This window comes from Mustela putorius, unplaced genomic scaffold, assembly GCF_011764305.1.
Source record: "Mustela putorius furo isolate JIRA1106 unplaced genomic scaffold, ASM1176430v1.1 tig00000487_pilon_pilon_pilon, whole genome shotgun sequence".
NCBI classification, from domain to species: domain Eukaryota; kingdom Metazoa; phylum Chordata; class Mammalia; order Carnivora; family Mustelidae; genus Mustela; species Mustela putorius.
In genome coordinates this window covers 7,910,138-7,929,405 of record NW_025421399.1, presented here as the reverse complement: position 1 = coordinate 7,929,405, position 19,268 = coordinate 7,910,138, and the positions used below count along the sequence as shown (strand labels likewise).

At 38.0% G+C, this 19,268-nt stretch overlaps 1 protein-coding gene across 5 annotated transcripts in view; it reads right to left on the bottom strand.

Annotated features, from left to right (window-relative positions):
- HELZ (helicase with zinc finger) overlaps window positions 1–19,268 on the bottom strand; it is a 163,948-nt gene that overhangs the window by 38,395 nt on the left and 106,285 nt on the right. For all 5 annotated transcript variants that reach the window (XM_004749121.3, XM_004749123.3, XM_013054510.2 and 2 more), the window contains 4 exons: window positions 13,586–13,790; window positions 6,895–6,946; window positions 5,935–6,125; window positions 3,964–4,171 (listed from right to left, as the gene is read on the bottom strand). In XM_004749121.3, coding sequence (XP_004749178.1) covers window positions 3,964–4,171; window positions 5,935–6,125; window positions 6,895–6,946; window positions 13,586–13,790 — 656 coding nt within the window. The remainder of the gene's footprint in view (window positions 1–3,963; window positions 4,172–5,934; window positions 6,126–6,894; window positions 6,947–13,585; window positions 13,791–19,268) is intronic.

Genomic DNA, 19,268 nt, shown 5'->3' with positions numbered 1-19,268 from the left:
AATAATCCAAAAAAGGAGATAAAGTGGAATAAAAAAAAATATTCAACTAATCCAAAGAAGGCAGGAAAAAAGTCAAGGAGAAATAAAAAACAGATTGGACAAATTAAAAATAGCAAGATGATGAAATTAAGGCTAACTATGTAATCACATACAGTACAAATGGTCTAAACACCCCAATTAAAACAGAGATCGTTACATTGGACTAACAGCCAAACCATATGCCCTCTAAAATAAACACACTGTAGAGACACCTGGGCGGCTCTGTGGGCTTAGCACTCAACTCCTGGTTTTGGCTCAGGTCATTATCTCAGCATCTCAGGATCGTGGGACCGAGCCCCACATAGGGCTCCACGCTCGGATGGGAGTCTGCCTAGGATTCTCTCTCTCTCTCTCTCCTCGCCCCACCCCACCTCTCTCTCTCTCTCTCTCTCTCAAATAAGTAAATCTTTAAAAAATAAATAAATAAAATAAATGCACTTTAATGATTTTATGTATTTGAGAGAGACTGAGCATGCATGAGAGAAAGACAAGGAGAGGGAAAAAATCCTAATCTCAAACAGGCTCTCAACTGAGTGTAGAGCCTGAAGCCGGGCTCAATCCCGTGACCCTGAGATCATGACCTGAGCCAAAAGCAAGAGTCAGAAGTTTAATCAACTAAGCCACCCAGGTGCCCCCAAAATGCACTTTAAATATAAAGACACAAAGAGATTAAAAGTAATGGGTAAAAAAGAAAGAAAAGAGAAAAAGGTCAAAAAAAGATATACCATGACATCACTAGCCAAAAGAAAGCTAAAGTGATTACATTAGATATTAAGCAAAGTAGATCACAGAGCAAAGACTATTACCAGGGATAAAGGAAGTCATTCCAAAATCACAAGAGTTAATTAATCAAGAGCATATAATCCTAAATGTTGATGCTCCTAATAGGAGAACTTCAAAATTAATCAAGCAAGACTTAAAGAAAAAAGAGACAAATGCCAACTGTCCTTGGAGATTTCAATATTCTCCTCTCACACGTATTTTTTTAAAAGCAGACAGAAAATCAGCAAGAATATAGTAGATCTACACAATTCTATCAATCAACTTGACCTAAATAACATTTACAGAGCACTCCATTCTTCTCAAGTAAACATGGAATATTTGCAAAGATACACCAAATCATGGGCCATAAAACAAATCTCACTAAATAAGAGTTTGAGTCATACAAAATATGTTTTCTTATCACAATGGAATTAATGTAGAAATCAGTAACATAAAAATTCTTAGACGATCCCTAGTAATTGGAAACTAAAACTCCCCTTTCTAAATATTCCATCGACCTAATTTCAAGTGAAATTAGAAAGTGTATGCAACTGATGAAAATAGATCAGAATTTGTGGGATACACTACTAAGGAGGAAAATTGTAACCCTAAATACCTATATTAATTTAAGCTTTCACTCTAACAAAGTATGTGCAAGAGTCTTATACCGAAAACTTTAAAAAAAAAAAAAAGGCTCAATACTGTTAAGATATCAATCCTCCCTAAACTGATCTACAAATCAACACAGTCCCAATCAAAATCCCAGGAGAGTTTTTTTGTAGAAACTGAGAAGCTGATTCTAAAATGTATGTGGAAATGCAAAGCAGCTGGAATAGAGTTTTTTTTGGAAAGGGACAGGGCTCGAAAACTCATAGTACCTACTGTCAAGGCTTTCATAAAGCTACAGGAATCAAGACAGCACATCTGGCATACACATAAACACATGCAGCAACAGAACAGAATAGAGACTTAATATATGTGGTCAAATGGTTTTCAACAAAGCCACTGCATTTACCGGAGGAAGGACAGTGTTTTCAACAAATGGTGCTATATATACATATACACACACACACACAGAAACAAAAACAAAAACAAAAGCCTCAATTCTTACCTCACACCATATAAAACCTAATTCAAAATGGACCTAAGTGGGGCACCTGGGTGGCTCGGTGGGTTAAAGCCTCTGCCTTCAGCTTGGGTCATGATCCCAGGGTCCTGGGATCGAGCCCCGAGTCAGGCTCTCTGTTCTGTAAGGAGCCTGCTTCCCTTCCTCTCTCTCTGCCTGCCTCTCTGCCTGCTTGTGATCTCTGTTTGCCAAACAAACAAACAAATAAATAAATAAATAAATAGGACCTAAGTGAGAGCTAAAACTATGAAGCTTTTAGGGGGAAAAATAAATAAATAAATAAAACAAAACATAGATCAAAGAAATTTAGACACCACACCAAACATATGGCTCAAAGAAGAAAATAAATGATCAACTGAATTTTATCAAAAGTAGAATCTTATAATCTGTGAAAGATACTGTTAATGAAAAGGCAAGCCATATCCTCAGAGAAAGTATTTTCAAAACATGTACCTAATTAAAGATTTGTGTCCAGAAGGTATAAAGAACTCTTACAACTTCATAAAACAAACTAATAAAAAAGGTGGGCAAAAATACGAATGAGAGATCTACTTCATGAGACACTTCATGAGAGATATACAGAGGGCAAATAAGTCCAATGAAAAGATATTCAAAAATATTCGTCATTAGGAACATGCAAACTAATACTATGATCAGATACTATCAGATACCGACTAGCAAGGGTAAAATTAAAAAGACTGACACCACCAAGTGCTGATGAGAATGTGGAACAGCTGGAAATCTTATACATTACTAGCTGAGATAAAAAATGGATTAGCCACTTGGAAAACAGCATGGCAGTGTCTTATAAAGTCACCCATGTGTTTATAATATGCTTAGCAATATTATTCCTGGGTATACACCCAAGAGAAATGAAAACCATATGTTCATACATGTGTTCATAGCAGCTTTATCCATAAGAGCCAAAAATTAGAAATAACTAATTGCCCATCAGCTGATGGGTAGATAAAAGCACTGTGGTGCATCATATAACAGAATAGTAACCAACAGTGAAAGGAACAAACTACTGACACAGGCAACATGAATGAATCTCAAAAGCATTAAGTGAATGAAGCTAGACACACAAAACTGTATGCTCTATGATTCCATTTACATGACATACTAAAGACAAAACTACAATTAGTGGCTGCCCAGGGCTGGGGCTTGGAGAAGGAGGCAGACGACAAAGGGATATGAGGGAACATTCTGTTATGTAAATATCCTGTACCTTGATGTTGGTGGTGGTGAACAACTCTCTGTACTTGTCAAAACACATCAACTGTACATTTTAAAACTGGATTTTGCTGTATATAAATTATACCTCAATAAACCTGACTTTAAAAAACAGACTGGGTCATTTTCCCTTATTTATAATTCAAATAGACATGGGACTGCGCTTTACATAAGGACTACTTTAAATCAAGATAGCATTCGTGGGGCACCTGGGTGGCTCAGTGGGTTAAAGCCTCTGCCTTTGGCTCAGGTCATGATCCTGGGGTCCTGGGATCGAGCCCCTCATTGGGCTCTCTGCTCCATGGAGAGCCTGCTTCCTGCTTTCTTTCTCCGCCTGCCTCTCTGCCTACTTGTAATCTCTCTCCGTCAAATAAATAAATGAAATCTTTAAAAAAAAAAAAAAAGAGTAGCATTCGTTTCTAGTACAGCACAAAAGTAAAGGAGTCAATAAAAATGTTATTAACAGGAGAGGAGTTTCCGTCTCAATTGTAAATAATTATCATTAAAAACACTCGAAATATTGGGCACCTGGGTGGCTCAGTCCAGCTGAGCAACTGACTCTTGGTTTCGGCCCAGGTCACCGTCTCAGGGTCGTGAGAACGAGCCCTGTGTTGGGCTCCATGCTCAGCAGGAAGTCTGCTTGAGATTCTCTCCCCCTCTCTCTGTCCCTCCCCATGCTTTCTCTAAATAAATAATAAATAAATAATTTTTTTAAAAAAATTATACTGTTAAAAGAACTTTGTATATTGATACAAGCAGGCATATGATCAATTTGGGAACCTGAGAACAGCCAAGCAGCTCACCATTTCGACTTGGCTCATGTTGCTCCTTCTCCGGATGCTGGTTTTGCGGCTGCCCTATGCTGACAGGTGGGTGGTGCCCAAGGCCATATGGTATGGGAGACCCCCGTCCGTGTGTCTGTAAGAGGTTCATATTGTAGGCCATCGCTGCCTGGTGCGTAAGGATCCGAGGATCGACTGCAAATCTGCCCTGGTACCCTGTCCATGGTACCTAGGTTATTACAAGAAATAAAATAACTGCATTAAGTACATTCTGAAAGGCAAGCTGCCACAGGGCTCTTGATTAGGGAAAAGCAAACACACACACACACACACAGATGTCAATTTTATCAAAATGAAGAACTACAAAGTCAATGCTAATTGTAGCAATTGGCAGAATTACTACCACATCTTAACTGGTCAAAAACTGGCTTCTTAAAAAAAAAAAAATTGGCTCCCTGATTCTTTAGGGTGTAGGGAAAATGGATCATCTTTCGCGTTTGGAAGAAACTAAAGACTTAAAATTGATAATTATTCTTTGACACATTAAATCATTTTATTATCCTGAATCATTTCTCCTCAATATGAATGTATACAGGCCATAGATTACCAAGAAAATCACCTTTTATAACCACATAGTTACATAGTTTAATAAACTAAATGAAAGAACAAGGGAAAACTTCAGAAAGAATTTAGAATTTAGTCTAAGGTGTCTTGACACAAAATACAGAATACACATAATGCATAATATACATATTCCACTTTACAGGAATAACCCAATCATTTCATGTTCATTTGTTGTAGGCAAAATTCCAACAGTCTGTTAGTTAAATTAATGCTTTTGATTAATTCCTCTTCCCTTAAACCACAGAAATAGAACATTTCTTTAGGTGTATCTAAACATATAATCTCTGCACACTAATGCAAAAGGAGAAACAATGACATCTAAGCTACTGCCCCATCTTACAGTAATGTAACTGTTACATGCAGACTCTTAAAAAAAATCTTTTATAATAAAAGCCTCCTGACCTAGTAAAATGAAATATAAATCCTAAGGGACTTACTATTTAAAGCAAATGATAAAATGTTGCCAGGCTGTCTGGGAAGAAATAAGTCAGCTAAAATTGAAGGTCTATGCGGAGTGGGCATGAATTACGTATTTCTTACTGACAATTCACTGGCTGCTATAACTGTAAACTACTGTGATCAATATGGCTGAGAAAGGTTTACATCATGGCATTTTTCCATTTTGGTGGGGAGGGAGTGCCAAAAATCTTTGGCAATAATCACCTCTGCCTGAAATTACAACACTTACCTTAAATGAAAGATACGTTTTCTAGGCTAAGATTCCTGAATTTAGAAATGTTATATTAGCAAACTAGCAAAATTACAAAAATATTAAAGAATCTTAAAGGAATAAAAATGGGTTTCCATTATCCATTCATAAGATTCAAGCCCTCTAAATACCTATTTTCTTAGAAAGGATTTAATAATGTTTTTAAGTACCAGTAAGATTTCATAAGGAGGGAAATTTCTCAGATAAATTCAGATCCAGAGAGCTAGACTAACCCAAGCTTCTTTGCCTCCTCCGAAAAACTATTATTTCTTAGGAAGGATTAGTGAATTATGTAAGAATAAAAAAGTAAAAGATAAAATAAAGCATCACTTTATAAAACAAGAGACCAATTTACTAGCTCTGTTAACTTTCAGGTCAATTTTCCTAGTAAAAATATTTTTAAAGAATACAAAGGCTTTTCAATCAAAACAGTCAATTAACAGATTTCTTCATAGCCACTGGCAAGTAACCAACTGTAAGCAAAAATTCATATTTCTTTGGTCATTTCAAACTCCGATGGTTAAAGAATGAGCTGCTTTAAAAGCCTACAGGTATTGAAAAAATTTTTTTAAAAAGGTAGAACACGATCTGGGATAGTCACTAATTTAGTGAAGCCTATTCTATTTTATTCAATAAAAGTATCTCAAATGTCCACTTACAGGTAAAGGCACCGACATAACTACATTCCCTCCATAGACAGCAGGTACGTAAAGAATACTTGTCCCAGTGTGAGGATCTATTCTTTGAACAGGGCTTGGAGATTTCCCCAAATTTGGGTGAGGTCCAAGAGGGGGTGGAGGAGTATATGCTCTAATAGGATTGCCAATAAGTACAGAAGGATTGGGCTGAACTGAAATATAAACAGAGAGAGAATGCACTCAGTAGTTGTTCACATTTCTCTAGACAAGAATAATTTAAATCACCAACAGCAAAATACATTTCCCAGGTTGGCCATAAGGTATCTGATAATCAAGGAAATATACCAATGTGGAAGAATAAAGTATATTAAAAAAATTACCATTTTATAAGGCTCCCTAAAATGAGCTTGGGATATACAAAGTATTCCTTTTGTAAACTAGTGTAATTGTAAATGTCTTCCAAGAAGCTAGAGGTATATCTTTCGAGAAAACCATACACGCTCAGGGAAACATTCTTCTAAGACTAGGAAAATATATGCAACCCTTCACAACAAAGTTTTGGCTTACAGCTATAATATAGCCACAAACAAAATGAAGGCTAAGCAATTATTATTTTAAAAGCATACTTCCGTAATATTTTAAATTGTTTAAATAAACTTCATCTTGAAATTTCAATGACCCAACATTTGGAGAATATAAATATGTTCCAGAAACGTTTGTTGCATAGGCTTAAATGTTTTTCCTCAAACTTCTAGGTACAAATCACATGTTTTCAGTAACAGCATAACAAAGAATTTACATTGTGTTGAATTTATTGTGTTGAATAAAATAGTTCAGTGAGTTCCAAAGTGTGTGTGTGCACGCACGCACACACACGTGCATACATCCCAATCTAAATCCTATTCTTTCTAGTGATGAAGTTTGGAGGTAAATCTCTTATACAATAAAAGCAAGTTATCACAGGGCTAATTTTCCACTTACCAATTCCATCGTTCTGGAAATGATCATTCTGGGTATGATGGAGGCTCTTCCCCTTTACAGAAAAAAAAAAAAAAACCAGAATTATAATAATTATAATTTAAACACATTTAATATTAAGAGAACAGTAACCACTTTCTTAATCCTATGCAAATTAAATAAATACAGCAACAATTAAAACTCAAAGATTGCAAGTCTGTAATTAATAACCACTAGACTGCTTTGAGCCAACTTTCTGTTTAACTATTAAGTCACGGGGGTGCCTGGCGTGGTTTAGTCAGTTAAGTGTCTGCCTTTGGCTCAGGTCATGATCTCAGGATCCTGGGATCGACCTCCATGAAGGCTTCCTCGGTGGGGAGTCTGCTTCTCTGCCTCCCTCTGCCCCCCTTCCCACTTATACTCTCTCAAATAAATAAAATTTTTAAAAGTGAATAAATAAATATTAAGTCATGGTGCTAGGCCTCTAATTTTCTCAGCTTTCAAATTAAGGGTATCTAAAATTCTTTGCTTAAGTGAATAATAATGAATAAATAAATAATGTTTATTTTTTAAATAAAAAGAAATAAGCAATCAATGTGACTGAAACTAAATTCTACTCCTTTACAGCTTCTCTACAAATTTTCTATTAATTAAATGATGAAATGAAAAGTTGCTATTCACGGCGCCTAGGTGGCACCTAGGTGGCTCTGTAGTTGGGTGTCTGCCTTTAGCTCAGGTCACATTCCCAGTGTCCTGGGATCAAGCACTGCATTGGGCTCCCTGCTGGGCAGGAAGCCTGCTTCTCCCTCTCCCACTCCCCCTGCCTGTGTTCCCTCTCCCGCTGTGTCTCTCTTGGTCAAATAAATAAATAAACAATCTCTTTAAAAAAAGAAAAGTTGCTTTTCAAGGGAAAAAAATCAGTCTTCAATTCCTGAGGATGAAAACCTTTAAAACAACCATGTGAACATAAACATGGGTTTGGGACTTAAGATATTTCGAGCATGGGGGTGCCTGGGTGGCTCAGTGGGTAAAAGCCTCTGCCTTTGTCTCGGGTCATGATTCCAGGGTCCTGGGATCAAGCAGGGAGCCTGCATCCCGCCCAGCCTGCCTCTCTGCCTACTTGTGATCTCTCTCGGTCAAATAAATAAATAAAATCTTTGGGAAAAAAAAAAAAAGATATTTCAAGCATGATTCATGGCAACTTCAAGTGTAAAATTTACTGAAGGAACAGGAAAAGGCACTGACACAATTTGCTTAAGAGAGCGTACAAATGTTCTAGAAAGCAATTTGCCAACATTACCAGAAGCATCAAAAATGTACACATGTTTTAACCCAATAATTGCACTTTCATGAATTTATCCAAATGAAGTAATACTGGATTTGGGCACAGATGTTCACCACAGCATTATTTATATGTGTGTTAAATGTTAACAACCTAAATGTCCATCATCCGAAGATTTATTAAATAAGCAATGCTAGACTCATGTACCATTAAATGGGATGACTTTAGGGCAGAAACAGTATTTGAAGAGACAATGGTTCTGAATTTCTGGATTTAAAAATATTTGTCGTTCTATTGGCTCCATGTAACACACAAAGCCATGATACAACACAAGTAGCATGCTATACAACTTACCCTTAGACAGATACAAATCTGTTATGTGTACCTAACATCTGGGGGGTGGATAACATCTACAACAGGAAAAGAAATTTCTTCCTGACCAAAGCAAAAGTACAGTGACACTTCATTTATCTCCCTATCTGTTGGCAGTGTTAATTATTCAGGTCAGCACTAAACATTAAAGGCATGTGGTCAGGTAAGCTCGTTATGAGGGGACAAGGGCAAGGAAGCTCCAACTCTTAAAGAGTCAGAAAGAAACACTCAAAAAAGAATCACAGCCAGTCCATTAAGAATCACAGTCGGTCCATTAATCCGGAGAATGTTCCCAGTGATCGGCACTAGCTAGAAAAAACAAACTTCTGAGGAATAAAGGAGCAGTAAGAAAAGCAGGGCAGAAGAAAGAAGAAACCACGAAAAGGTGAGCGTGGCAGGCAGCAGAGACGGCAGGGGTAAGTGGGAAGATCAGAAGCAGAAGCAATCAGAAGTGACATCAAGAGCAGTTGGGGCACATACAGGGACAGAAGAAAGGAGGTAAGACTGTTCCAAAAGGGTAGCACACCATTTAGATTTCTTAGCCTCTAATGAACCATCAAGCAGGGGTGATTGTGCAGCATGCAGAGAAAACAGTGATGCAGTCAGTGTGGTACGAGCAGCACCCCAAGACATCCACACCCTGATCCCTGGAATCCATGACTGTGCCATGTTATGCGGCAGATATAATTAAGTGGTGTATTTGAAATAAGGAGGTTATCCTAGATTACCTGGGTGGACCCACTCTAATCACATGAGCCTTAAAAGCAGAAAAGTTTCCCCAGCTGGAATCAGACAGATGTGGCAAAAAGACGAAGTCAGAGATTCCAAGGGAGAGAGGATTTAATACATCATTGGTGACTCTGAGACAACACAAGAGCCAAATCCAAGAATGGGAGAGAAGGCTCCAGAAGCTAAGAATGCTCCAGCAGGCAAGGAGATAAGGATGTTGGTCCTGTAACCACAAGAAACTGGATTCTTCGTCAACTCTGAAGCAGAATCTTCCCAGAGCCTCCAGATAAGGGGCCAGTCAGCCCACACCTTGCTTGATCCTGGCCTTTCGAGACCCAACATCAAGAAACCAACCAAGGCAGCATGGACATGTGGCCCAAAGAAATGTGAGATAATACATTTGTGTTGTTTTAAGTCACTAAGTTTGTGCTGATTTGTTGCAGCCACAAGATGAAACCAACACAAAGAACAACCACAGTCTAGGTTAATCCTACACTGTGAAGCTGGAAGCAGGCCAGACAACATGCATCGGAACTCAGGGTTGGGGGATAAGCTAACTTAAGAAGCAACTGAGGCCTATCATGTAAAAAGATATGCACCTCTACAAGTATAATTCAGCACTCTGTACGGTTCAGTGCAGGAGAAACTTTCCTCAGACTCTTTGACTCAGCATGAAGCTGTAGGGCAGTAAGTATACTTGGTCCATAGAAAAATCACATGGTGTTTGGTAGCTTATAAACAAATAATAACATAGCAGGAGGGTTAGCACGAACTATGTATGAAAGTCATTCCACAGTGATAATTCCAATAATAAAGTCTGTGTACCTTTAGTAGAATGTCAGGATTTTTATAAGCAAATACAGCTCGTGTCAACATAGTTCATATGGACTTTTTACTCCATCATTGTTAAGTCAAATGTTTCTTTTTTTTACACATCGTTTTCCACTTACGCATTCAACAAATGTTAATGAGGCCCAACACACGTCTACCCCTGGATGGGCACTGAGGCTACTGACGTACACAGACTGACATGTTTTCTGATGTCTGGACAGTGAGCAGCTAGGGACGGATTATGAAAACAACTCCCAACTAAAATCTATAAAATAATGCTATGGTCTTTTCAAAGAATCCATTTCTGAGTGTTATCTCTGCTCCGACTGGTTTTCAGAGTGTGTGCAAATGAATCTGTTCCATTTTAGCAAAGCTTCCAAATGCTGCTCCCAGCAAATGCCCTCAGAGTAAGTGGAATGAAAACAGGCAAATTGCTTTTCTCTGTGCTAATTCTGCAGTCTCCTGGCAATAAATGATGCCTGCAGAGAGGAAGGCAAGAAAGGGCCAGCTCGGACAAGTGGCTCCTGGAGCCCAAACATTCTGGACCTTTGCTAACACCATCACAGAACGGACCTCTTAGCATAAAGTTATGTGACTGCTAAACAGCTCGGGCCATGTTTCGTCGCCAAACACAACCCAGAGCAAGCACGTCCTGGAGAACTTTCAACTATCGGCCAGGCTTCTGACGACTCTATCTCCAGGAAATCTGACTGGGACTTAAATCACAGTCTAACATCAACAATACTAATTTTTGATATAAAGCTATACATTAAGGAAAACTTAAGGGGAAATTGTATGGTTTAGTATCACGTTTTCATAAATAGCATCCTTTTCTAATAATGAAGTATATCTCCATTCATCAAAAGACTCTAGCACATGAAATAAAATATCTGGAATCTGTTTCAAAATTTTCCAGTGTGTAGATCTGGTGGGGGGATGAGATAAGTTTAAGTTGGTAATTAGTAAACCTAGATGACAGAGGGCCACTTGGGGGGCTCAGTAGGTTGAGCATCTGACTCTTGGGCTTTGGCTCAGGTCATGATCTCAGGGTCCTGGGCCTGAGCCCCGAGTTGGGCTCCGTGCTTAGCGGGGAGCCTGCTTGTCCCTCTGCTCCTCCCCCCATTCGTGGTCATGCTCATGTGCACTCACTCTCTCTCAAATAAATAAAATTTTTAAAAAGGAGAGGGAATTCATTATACTATTCTACTTACGATTATTTGAAACTTCCTACAACAGAAAGTGAAATAAAACAAGACTCTAGTACAAATGCAAACCTCAAAACAATTTAATGGAAGTAAAATAAAATCCTGGGGAGAGAAGGAGATAAAGTGACAAAAACAACCTCTTGCTTACTACACCTCAGTTATTTAAAATTACTGAGTATTCTCAGACATGCTATAAATAATCAATATTTTTAAATAGCCAGGTGTATAAATAATTTGATGAACCGCTGTGTTAGTGACAGAAACAACAGATGGTATCTGTGGCATCAGTGAAGAGTATTTTCTAAAAAGTTAAAAAAAAATAAAATAAAATCTGGGCGATGGCTGCTTTGGCCTTTAATTACACAATCCTCTTATTAAAAGAGAAAAGCCACAAAGAAAGAGAAAGAGAGAAAGGCCACACTACACTTTCCTGGATGCACCGTAACCATTACTCACTTATCAAATATTTACTGAGCAGCCACTACATACAAAGTGTGGGGCAAGGCCTAAGGGGCCATAAAAAGTATACAGAACTGGATTTCTGCCTTCAGGGAGTTTATGGTTTTTAGAAAAGCAAGTGGATTGAACATATTCTATTTACTTCACTTTTACAAGAAAAATACAGAGCAAACTGCAGGATCTTGCTTGCAATCAGTCCACGTTTGGACCCTGGCTTGAATCTGGCTGACCTATTGTACGTAAACTGATGCTTCCACTCCCAAGTCCGTAAGAAGATTTTACTCTATTGTAGTTAAGGATGTGCAAAGAATATAATGATTTTACAATATTTTAATTTAAAAAAACAGTAAAATATAAAAATTTCGACCTGGATTCCCCACTCCCCATACACCCTAAACTCCTCGCTGGTCCCTGCAGAGCCCGCTCTCTCACACCTCTGACCTTTTGTATAAGCTCTTTCTTAAGCTTCATTCATTCATCTCAAAAAATTCTTTGAAGCACCTGTGATGAGCCAGTGTTGTTCTAGGCACAGAGGCCAGTGCAGTAAGTAATACAGGCAAAAATCTCTGCCCTGACGGAGCTTTTATATCCTAGTTTCTGAAATGTCTGCTCAGTCTAGCACTATCCCCCTCTATTCAGTGGACTGCTAAATAAGAACTCTGTGGTGGAAACTGCCTTGAATCCACCTGCCTCCTCTGACCATCATCCTCCAACATCTGCCACAAAGGACTCAGGGGGCCTCATATGCTCCCTTATGCTTCTCTAACACCTACCCCAGCAGGCACAGAGAAGCAACTTAACTATCTGATAAATAAGTTGATTATTAATTAATATTTTAAAGGTTTAGAAATCTAGAAGACTTGTTTATACAAGATGTTTAATCCCCTAGAAATCCCAAATCAGTAAAACATGACTGCACATTCGGACCATTTTTATTTAATACTATACAATGGTATATTAACACAGAAGTAGTTCTCTTCTCAGCTTAATACCTATTCAGCTCAAAGATTTTCAAGATATTAAACCATTAATTAGCGTTCACATATCAGGTTTTACATTTTTAAAATGAAGCCCCAAACTGACATATTCTTTTACTTCATTCCTGTCAATAAATTTCATACCATACTGATGACTATAAACACACCAAAAAAACCAGAGCAGATACTAAACACGTTATTCTCATAACTTTCTTTTCTAGATGGTAGGTGCAAGCCTATTTTTTTCAGGCACTGTAGCAAACACAGCAGCTGTCCCTGCCCAAAATAACTGGTTCAAAAGCAGACATGGCCCTGACTGACTCACCTCCACTCCTGACTGGACTACTTCCCACACAACAAATATAGGTCAAGTCAATTAATCCTCAAGAAGTCAACCGAATTTTCTCACTGGGTCAAATATTACTTGAAATGAATTGATCAACACAGGTTAGGAACTGTTTTCGACAAACACTATTATATAATATTATTTCTTGTAATAATACGCTCTGAGGGCTCTTTTTAATGAGTGTTAACAGTCTTTTAAACTGCTTTGTTGTATTCACATCATGCTAAATAAACGCCTATCAGCAGAGAGGACAGGGAGGTATCATACAAAGGACACAAAGGCAATCAGATACTTGGAAACTTTTTTGAGGATGATTATGACCTTGAGCATGGCTACACACCACACTGTATTGTCACGTGCATATCCGAACTAAACAAGCTCCTTGAAGAGACTGCTTGCCACCCAATGTAACCTTCATTTCCAATACTTGAAGAAACTTGCAGCCCAGTGAACCTTGGGCCATTCTGTGCTGTTCTCTCCCTCTACCCTCTTCGACTCCGAGAGCAGGCTTTACCTTGGGGGGTGACTGCTGCAGTTTGTTGGTATTTCCTGAATGCTGCAGTCGGAGAGCCCGGGGGATAAATTCAGGTGCCAGTGGATTCAACACATACGTCTTCTTGAGTTCTAAAGCCTCTAGCTGAGCTTTGATCTGTTCAAAAGTGATTCCGTGTAGGCTATTATTTTCATGACACAGGGCAATAAACCGTTCCCAAAATTTCCTACAGAAAAGATTTATTAGAAGATCAGTATACAATTTCAGTGGATAAAATCACAGAAACGAACATAAGCAACTAAAGATAGTTTCAAATTCCCTCTTCCCACCCCAAATCCTCAGATCAACATTCACCTGACGATGATTCAGGTATAATCTTTCTACCAGATCACAAGACTCCAGAAATTCGATTCTGAAACTACAGTCAAGTCAAATATTGTGGAAAATACAAATTATGCTCTCAATTAATTTTGCCTAACCAATGCAAGTAATGTGGTCAATGCTCAATTATCCACACTAATCTAAAAATGACAGTTTTGTTATCTACATAAGTAAGGATTTCAAAACTGATGCTAACTCATTTTACAGATGATTTGTACTTAATACATACTTACATATACGTTATAGACACACACAAATATAGACATATATAAATCAGACTAATCTGAATTATGGGGCCAAAGGAACCTGGTGCTAGATGACTAAGAAAAGCCAACTCATGACATAAATCTGAACCACAAAGTAGATAATCCTCAAGGAAGATACTTAAGAAATAACTAGCTATTCCTGTATTTTCTCTTACTTAAACAGATGCCTTGTCACAAGCAGAACACAGAACATTAACTGACTAAGAGAGTTAAGGTGATTATGAAAAATGCAGGAAGTTAGATGTGAATTTTAATGTTGATTATTCATTTCCTAATCAAATTAATAAATAGTAAAGGGAAAAAAATTCAAAAACTTGTTACAGTTGGATAGCTGTCTTCCTACAGGTTTGGAAACTGATCTTTAAATATCAAAAAAATTAAATACATATTACAAAAGACAACATAAATTTTTAAAAATTTTAAATGGCTATTATAAATATGCATACCTATCTTTAACATGAGGTTCAAATAATGTTTTATTACACTATAAAAGATACATGAAATGGTTTCTTCCCAAGTTGGTATCCTTGTGTCCAGGTGGACAAGAAGTAATCAAGATAGCTTCAAGAAGCATAAATGAAAAGGTTTATATTATAAAAGTTAGTATATGAGTGGGAAATGGGTTATTCATACATTCATAAAACTTCGCACGGTTTAATTTTGAACTATGTTTCTCTTACATATGTCTTTTATGCTTTTTTAAAGATGAGTTTAAGAAATGGATCCAAAAGAAATTTCAGGTCTATATGTCAACAACAAGTATTACAAAATGTTAAATAGCATTTCTGACATAAGATATAAAGGATAACAAAATAGTCATTCAGCTACAGGAAGTATGTGTTGCTAAGAAATGCACACTAGTAACCTTTATTTTTATTAAGAACCCTTCTGGGGGTGCCAGGGTGGCTGAGTCTTGGTTTCAGCTCAGGTCAAGATCTCCGGGTCATGATCTTGGGATCATGAGATGGAGCCCCACGACAAGCTCCAGGCTCAATGCAGAGACTGCTTGCCCCTTTCTATTATTTATTTATTTATTTGAAAGAGATAGAGTGTGTGAAAGAGAGCACAAGCAGGGGGAGCTGCAGAAGGAGAGGGAGAAGCAGGGCTCAATTCCAGGACCTTGAAATCAAGACCTAAGTCAAAGGCAGACACTTAACCAACTGAGCCACCTAGGTACCCTGGATTATCTTTAATATAGCACTAAGAAGCTAAAATCCATAAACTTTTCTGCCCTTTTGATTTAAATAAAGCCACAGTATTCAACTGTGGGAACATTTATCAACATGATTCTACATGCTACATTCAGAAGTTTCTTTGGTCTAATTGATAAAGTATCAATTTCATAAAATGGCATTTCATATTTGGGTTGAAATTTAAGACACAGCAACTTTTACTCTAAGTTTTTAATACCAATTTTTTATAACAGATTTTCATTTCCAGCATAGAACTTGTTCTATGTTTAAGCTCCTTTTAAAATCCCATACCCTGCTCCTATACTGGCCTCACTGACCTCAGCTGCTCTTGAACAAGAGCTGAAGTTACACAGAGTTAATTAAGCAGAACCTTCCAACAACCCCACACACAGTTCAAGAGAAGCTAGTAGCTCAGTGACAGTCTTGGTCTACAAGATGTCAGGGATCTCGAAGACACAGGCTTAGAGCTAATGGACACCATTTCAGAACAATAAACACAGTAAGTTAATCAAGTTAAACAAGTTCTGAAAGTAACCTGAAATCTCTATTTTAAATCTCACTTATCCTTTGAATGACCCACTGGTATGGGGAAGTGGTCAAGAACATGGATTCCAGAACTTCGCTCTGGGGTTTTGGTCATGGCTCTGTCATTCAGCTGTGTAACTTCAGGCAATTCAATAACTTAATCTCTCTCTGTAGCTCAATTTCCACATGTGTAAAACAAGACACCAACAGTATTATTATTATACTTTCTCACTTTTAAATTTTCAGAGAAATGTATTTTTTCCTTCAAAAAAAAATTTTTTTTAAAGATTTTATTTATCTATTTGACAGACAGAGATCACAAGTAGGCAGAGAGGCAGGCAGAGACAGAGAGTGAGGAAAGCAGGCTCCCCCCACCGTTGAGCAGAGAGCCCGATGTGGGGCTCGATCCCAGAACCCTGGGATCATGACCTGAGCTAAAGGAAGAGGCTTTAACCCACTGAGCCACCCAGGTGCCCTTCCTTCAAAAATTCTTAAAGTTGAAAATTTTCCTTTTCTTAGGGCTCCTGGGTCTGCCTTCGTCTCAGGGTCCTGGGATCCAGCAAGCCCCACATCGGGCTCCCTGCTTGCCCAGCAGGAAGCCTCTTCCTCCCTCTCCCACTCCCCTTGCTTGTGTTCCCTCTCTCCCTCTCTTTCTCTGTCAGATAAATTTTAAAAATCTTTAAAAAAATAATTTTTTTTTCTTTTCTCTCTTCATGTAGGCTCACAGCCCTTGAACTCCACAATACTTTATTAAATACTATGTATGGCATTATGAGGCAATTCTGAACACACAGATCACTTGAGAACTTCAACTATATTCACATTGAGAAGACTTCACCACTGTGGCTATTCATAGGGTGCACTAATTCTGAGGCCCATCCCTAAAATTTTCACATATTATTATGACAACAATTTGAACTAGAGAACCCAAGTATGTTTCTACATTGTAATATAATTACAAGTATTTCAAAGAAGATAACCTTAATTTTAGTTACCACATGAACAAAGTTTGGTTTTGTTTTTATGCTAACCTTGCTTCTAAGATCACCGACAAAACAGTGAAAAATCACTGAGCATCCTTAAGTTATAGAGAGTACATATGTATACATACACATATACATACATCTGAAATACAATTTTATCTCACTCAGTAAATGGAATTTGCTAATGAAGAAATCCAGTTCACAGGAAAACCTCTTCCCAACACACTGATTTGGAGAAATGTATGACTCCTCCCGGCCCTCCCCATACGCTGTAGATTTATACAAGCATTTTCTTCAGTTCCTGGGAAAGGCAGGGTAAGCCAGAGAGAAGAGTTTGGGTTTTGAAGTTGGTGTGACATCTGTTTGAGTGAACCACTTAATAGGTAAATGACCTTGGGTAGTAATTTAAACTCTTTGAATCAGGCAGTCCATTTAAAATGCAAATAATATTCACACATTGCAGGGTTGTTGGGATGACTGAATAAGGCTAAGTGTGCAGAGCACTTAACCAAGCACCTGGCAAGAGAAAGCTGTCAGTAAACAGCAGATACTATTTGTTGACTTGGCGAGCTGGTGAGGAGGAAGGTCACTACATTCACTTTAGGTTAACAGATAAATTCTATTTGAAAATACAACAAAAAGGGGTGCCTAGGTGGCTCAGTCGGTTAAGCAACTGCCTTCAGCTTGGGTCATGATCCCAGGGTCCTGGGATCAAGTCCCACATCCAGCTCCCTGCTCAGCAGAGAGCCTGCTTCTCCCTCTTCCTCTGCCTGCCACTCTGCTTGCTTGTGCTATCTCTCTGTCAAATAAATAAAATCCCCCCCCCCAAAAAGAAAATACAACAAAAAGATTATGTAATGGTTGCCTTCTAAAGATTATTTATTTATTTATTTGACAGACAGAAATCACAAGAAGGCAGAGAGGCAGGCAGAGAGAGAAGGTGGGGCAGGGACAGGGGGCAGGCTCCCCGCTGAGCAAAGAGCCCGATGGCGGGGCTTGATCCCAGGACCCTGGGATCATGACCTGAGCCGAAGGCAGAGGCTTAACCCACTGAGCCACCCAGGTGCCCCTAACAGTTGCCATCTACACTGGTATACTATATACCATAATTATTCCTTGAAAATTTAATCAATATTTGGAAATATATTAGTTTTTCACAAATACTGAATGGGACACAGGGGGCGTGGCTGAATAACTCAAACTACAAAGAATCCATTCCTCTGTTACTACAGTGCCTAAGAATCATACATGTAGGGACACCTGGGCGGCTCAGTCAGTTTGGGCCTTCGGCACAAGTCATAACCCCAGAGTCCTAGGATCAAGCCCTGCAAATCTGCATTGGGCAACCTGCTCAGCGGGGGATCAGCTTCTCCCTCTGCCCCTCACCCCACTCTCATGCTCTCCTTCACTCTTTCTCTCAAATAAATATAATCTTAAAAAATAAATAGATAAAGGCCATATACAACAAGTCCACAGCTGAAAAGCTGAAATACTTAGTGAAAAGCTGAAAGCTTTGGAGGAAAAAAAAAAAAACCATGTATGTCCCCCAAGTTTACTTGTATTATGAGATTAAATTAATTTCTAATGAAATTTAAAAGATTAAAGCACAAATACCCATACACTTCAACTAACTGTCCAAATAACACAGATAACCAGCATTCCAAATTAGCTATACATCACGTGATTTTTTTTCTCCCTAGTTAACCTCTTAGACTCCGCTGTATAGTAAGAAATAAGCAAACAATAGGCCTGGCTACAAGTTAAAAATTAGCCCTAGATAATCCTGACAACATGGCCTCAGAATTATTCACCTAATTGCTCTGAGAAAATAACAATTTATGTCACAGAAGGGGTGAAAAATGCTTATCTCATGGAATTCAGAGCGTAATACAACTCTACAAAAGGAATAATCATTTTTGAAAGATAATATTCATATTGACAAATGTTTGACATTATTTATAAAAGGAGTCTACAACAAATCTGGCTCAAGGCTATTGTTATATCTACTTACTCCCCCAGTAGTTTCTAATTTGTTTTTCCCCTAGTTTTTTTTTAATAAGTTGTCCTATTTTATATGTGCTTTAATCTATTAAATTCTAACCAAAGTGTATGTATTCTCACATTTTTCTAATGATAAATATAAACAAAATGGTAAATATCACAGCAATATTCCAACCAAATATGCTTTCAATGTATTATAAAGTAATTAAAGTTACGCCTAAAATTCTTAGGAGAAAAGCTAAATTATTACACTTAGTTTTATTCATTTGTAACTTGGAATTAATACATTCCTTTCCCCAACTTTTCATCATTAGTGGCTAAAAATGAACAGAAATCCATCTTTTAAGTATGAAAT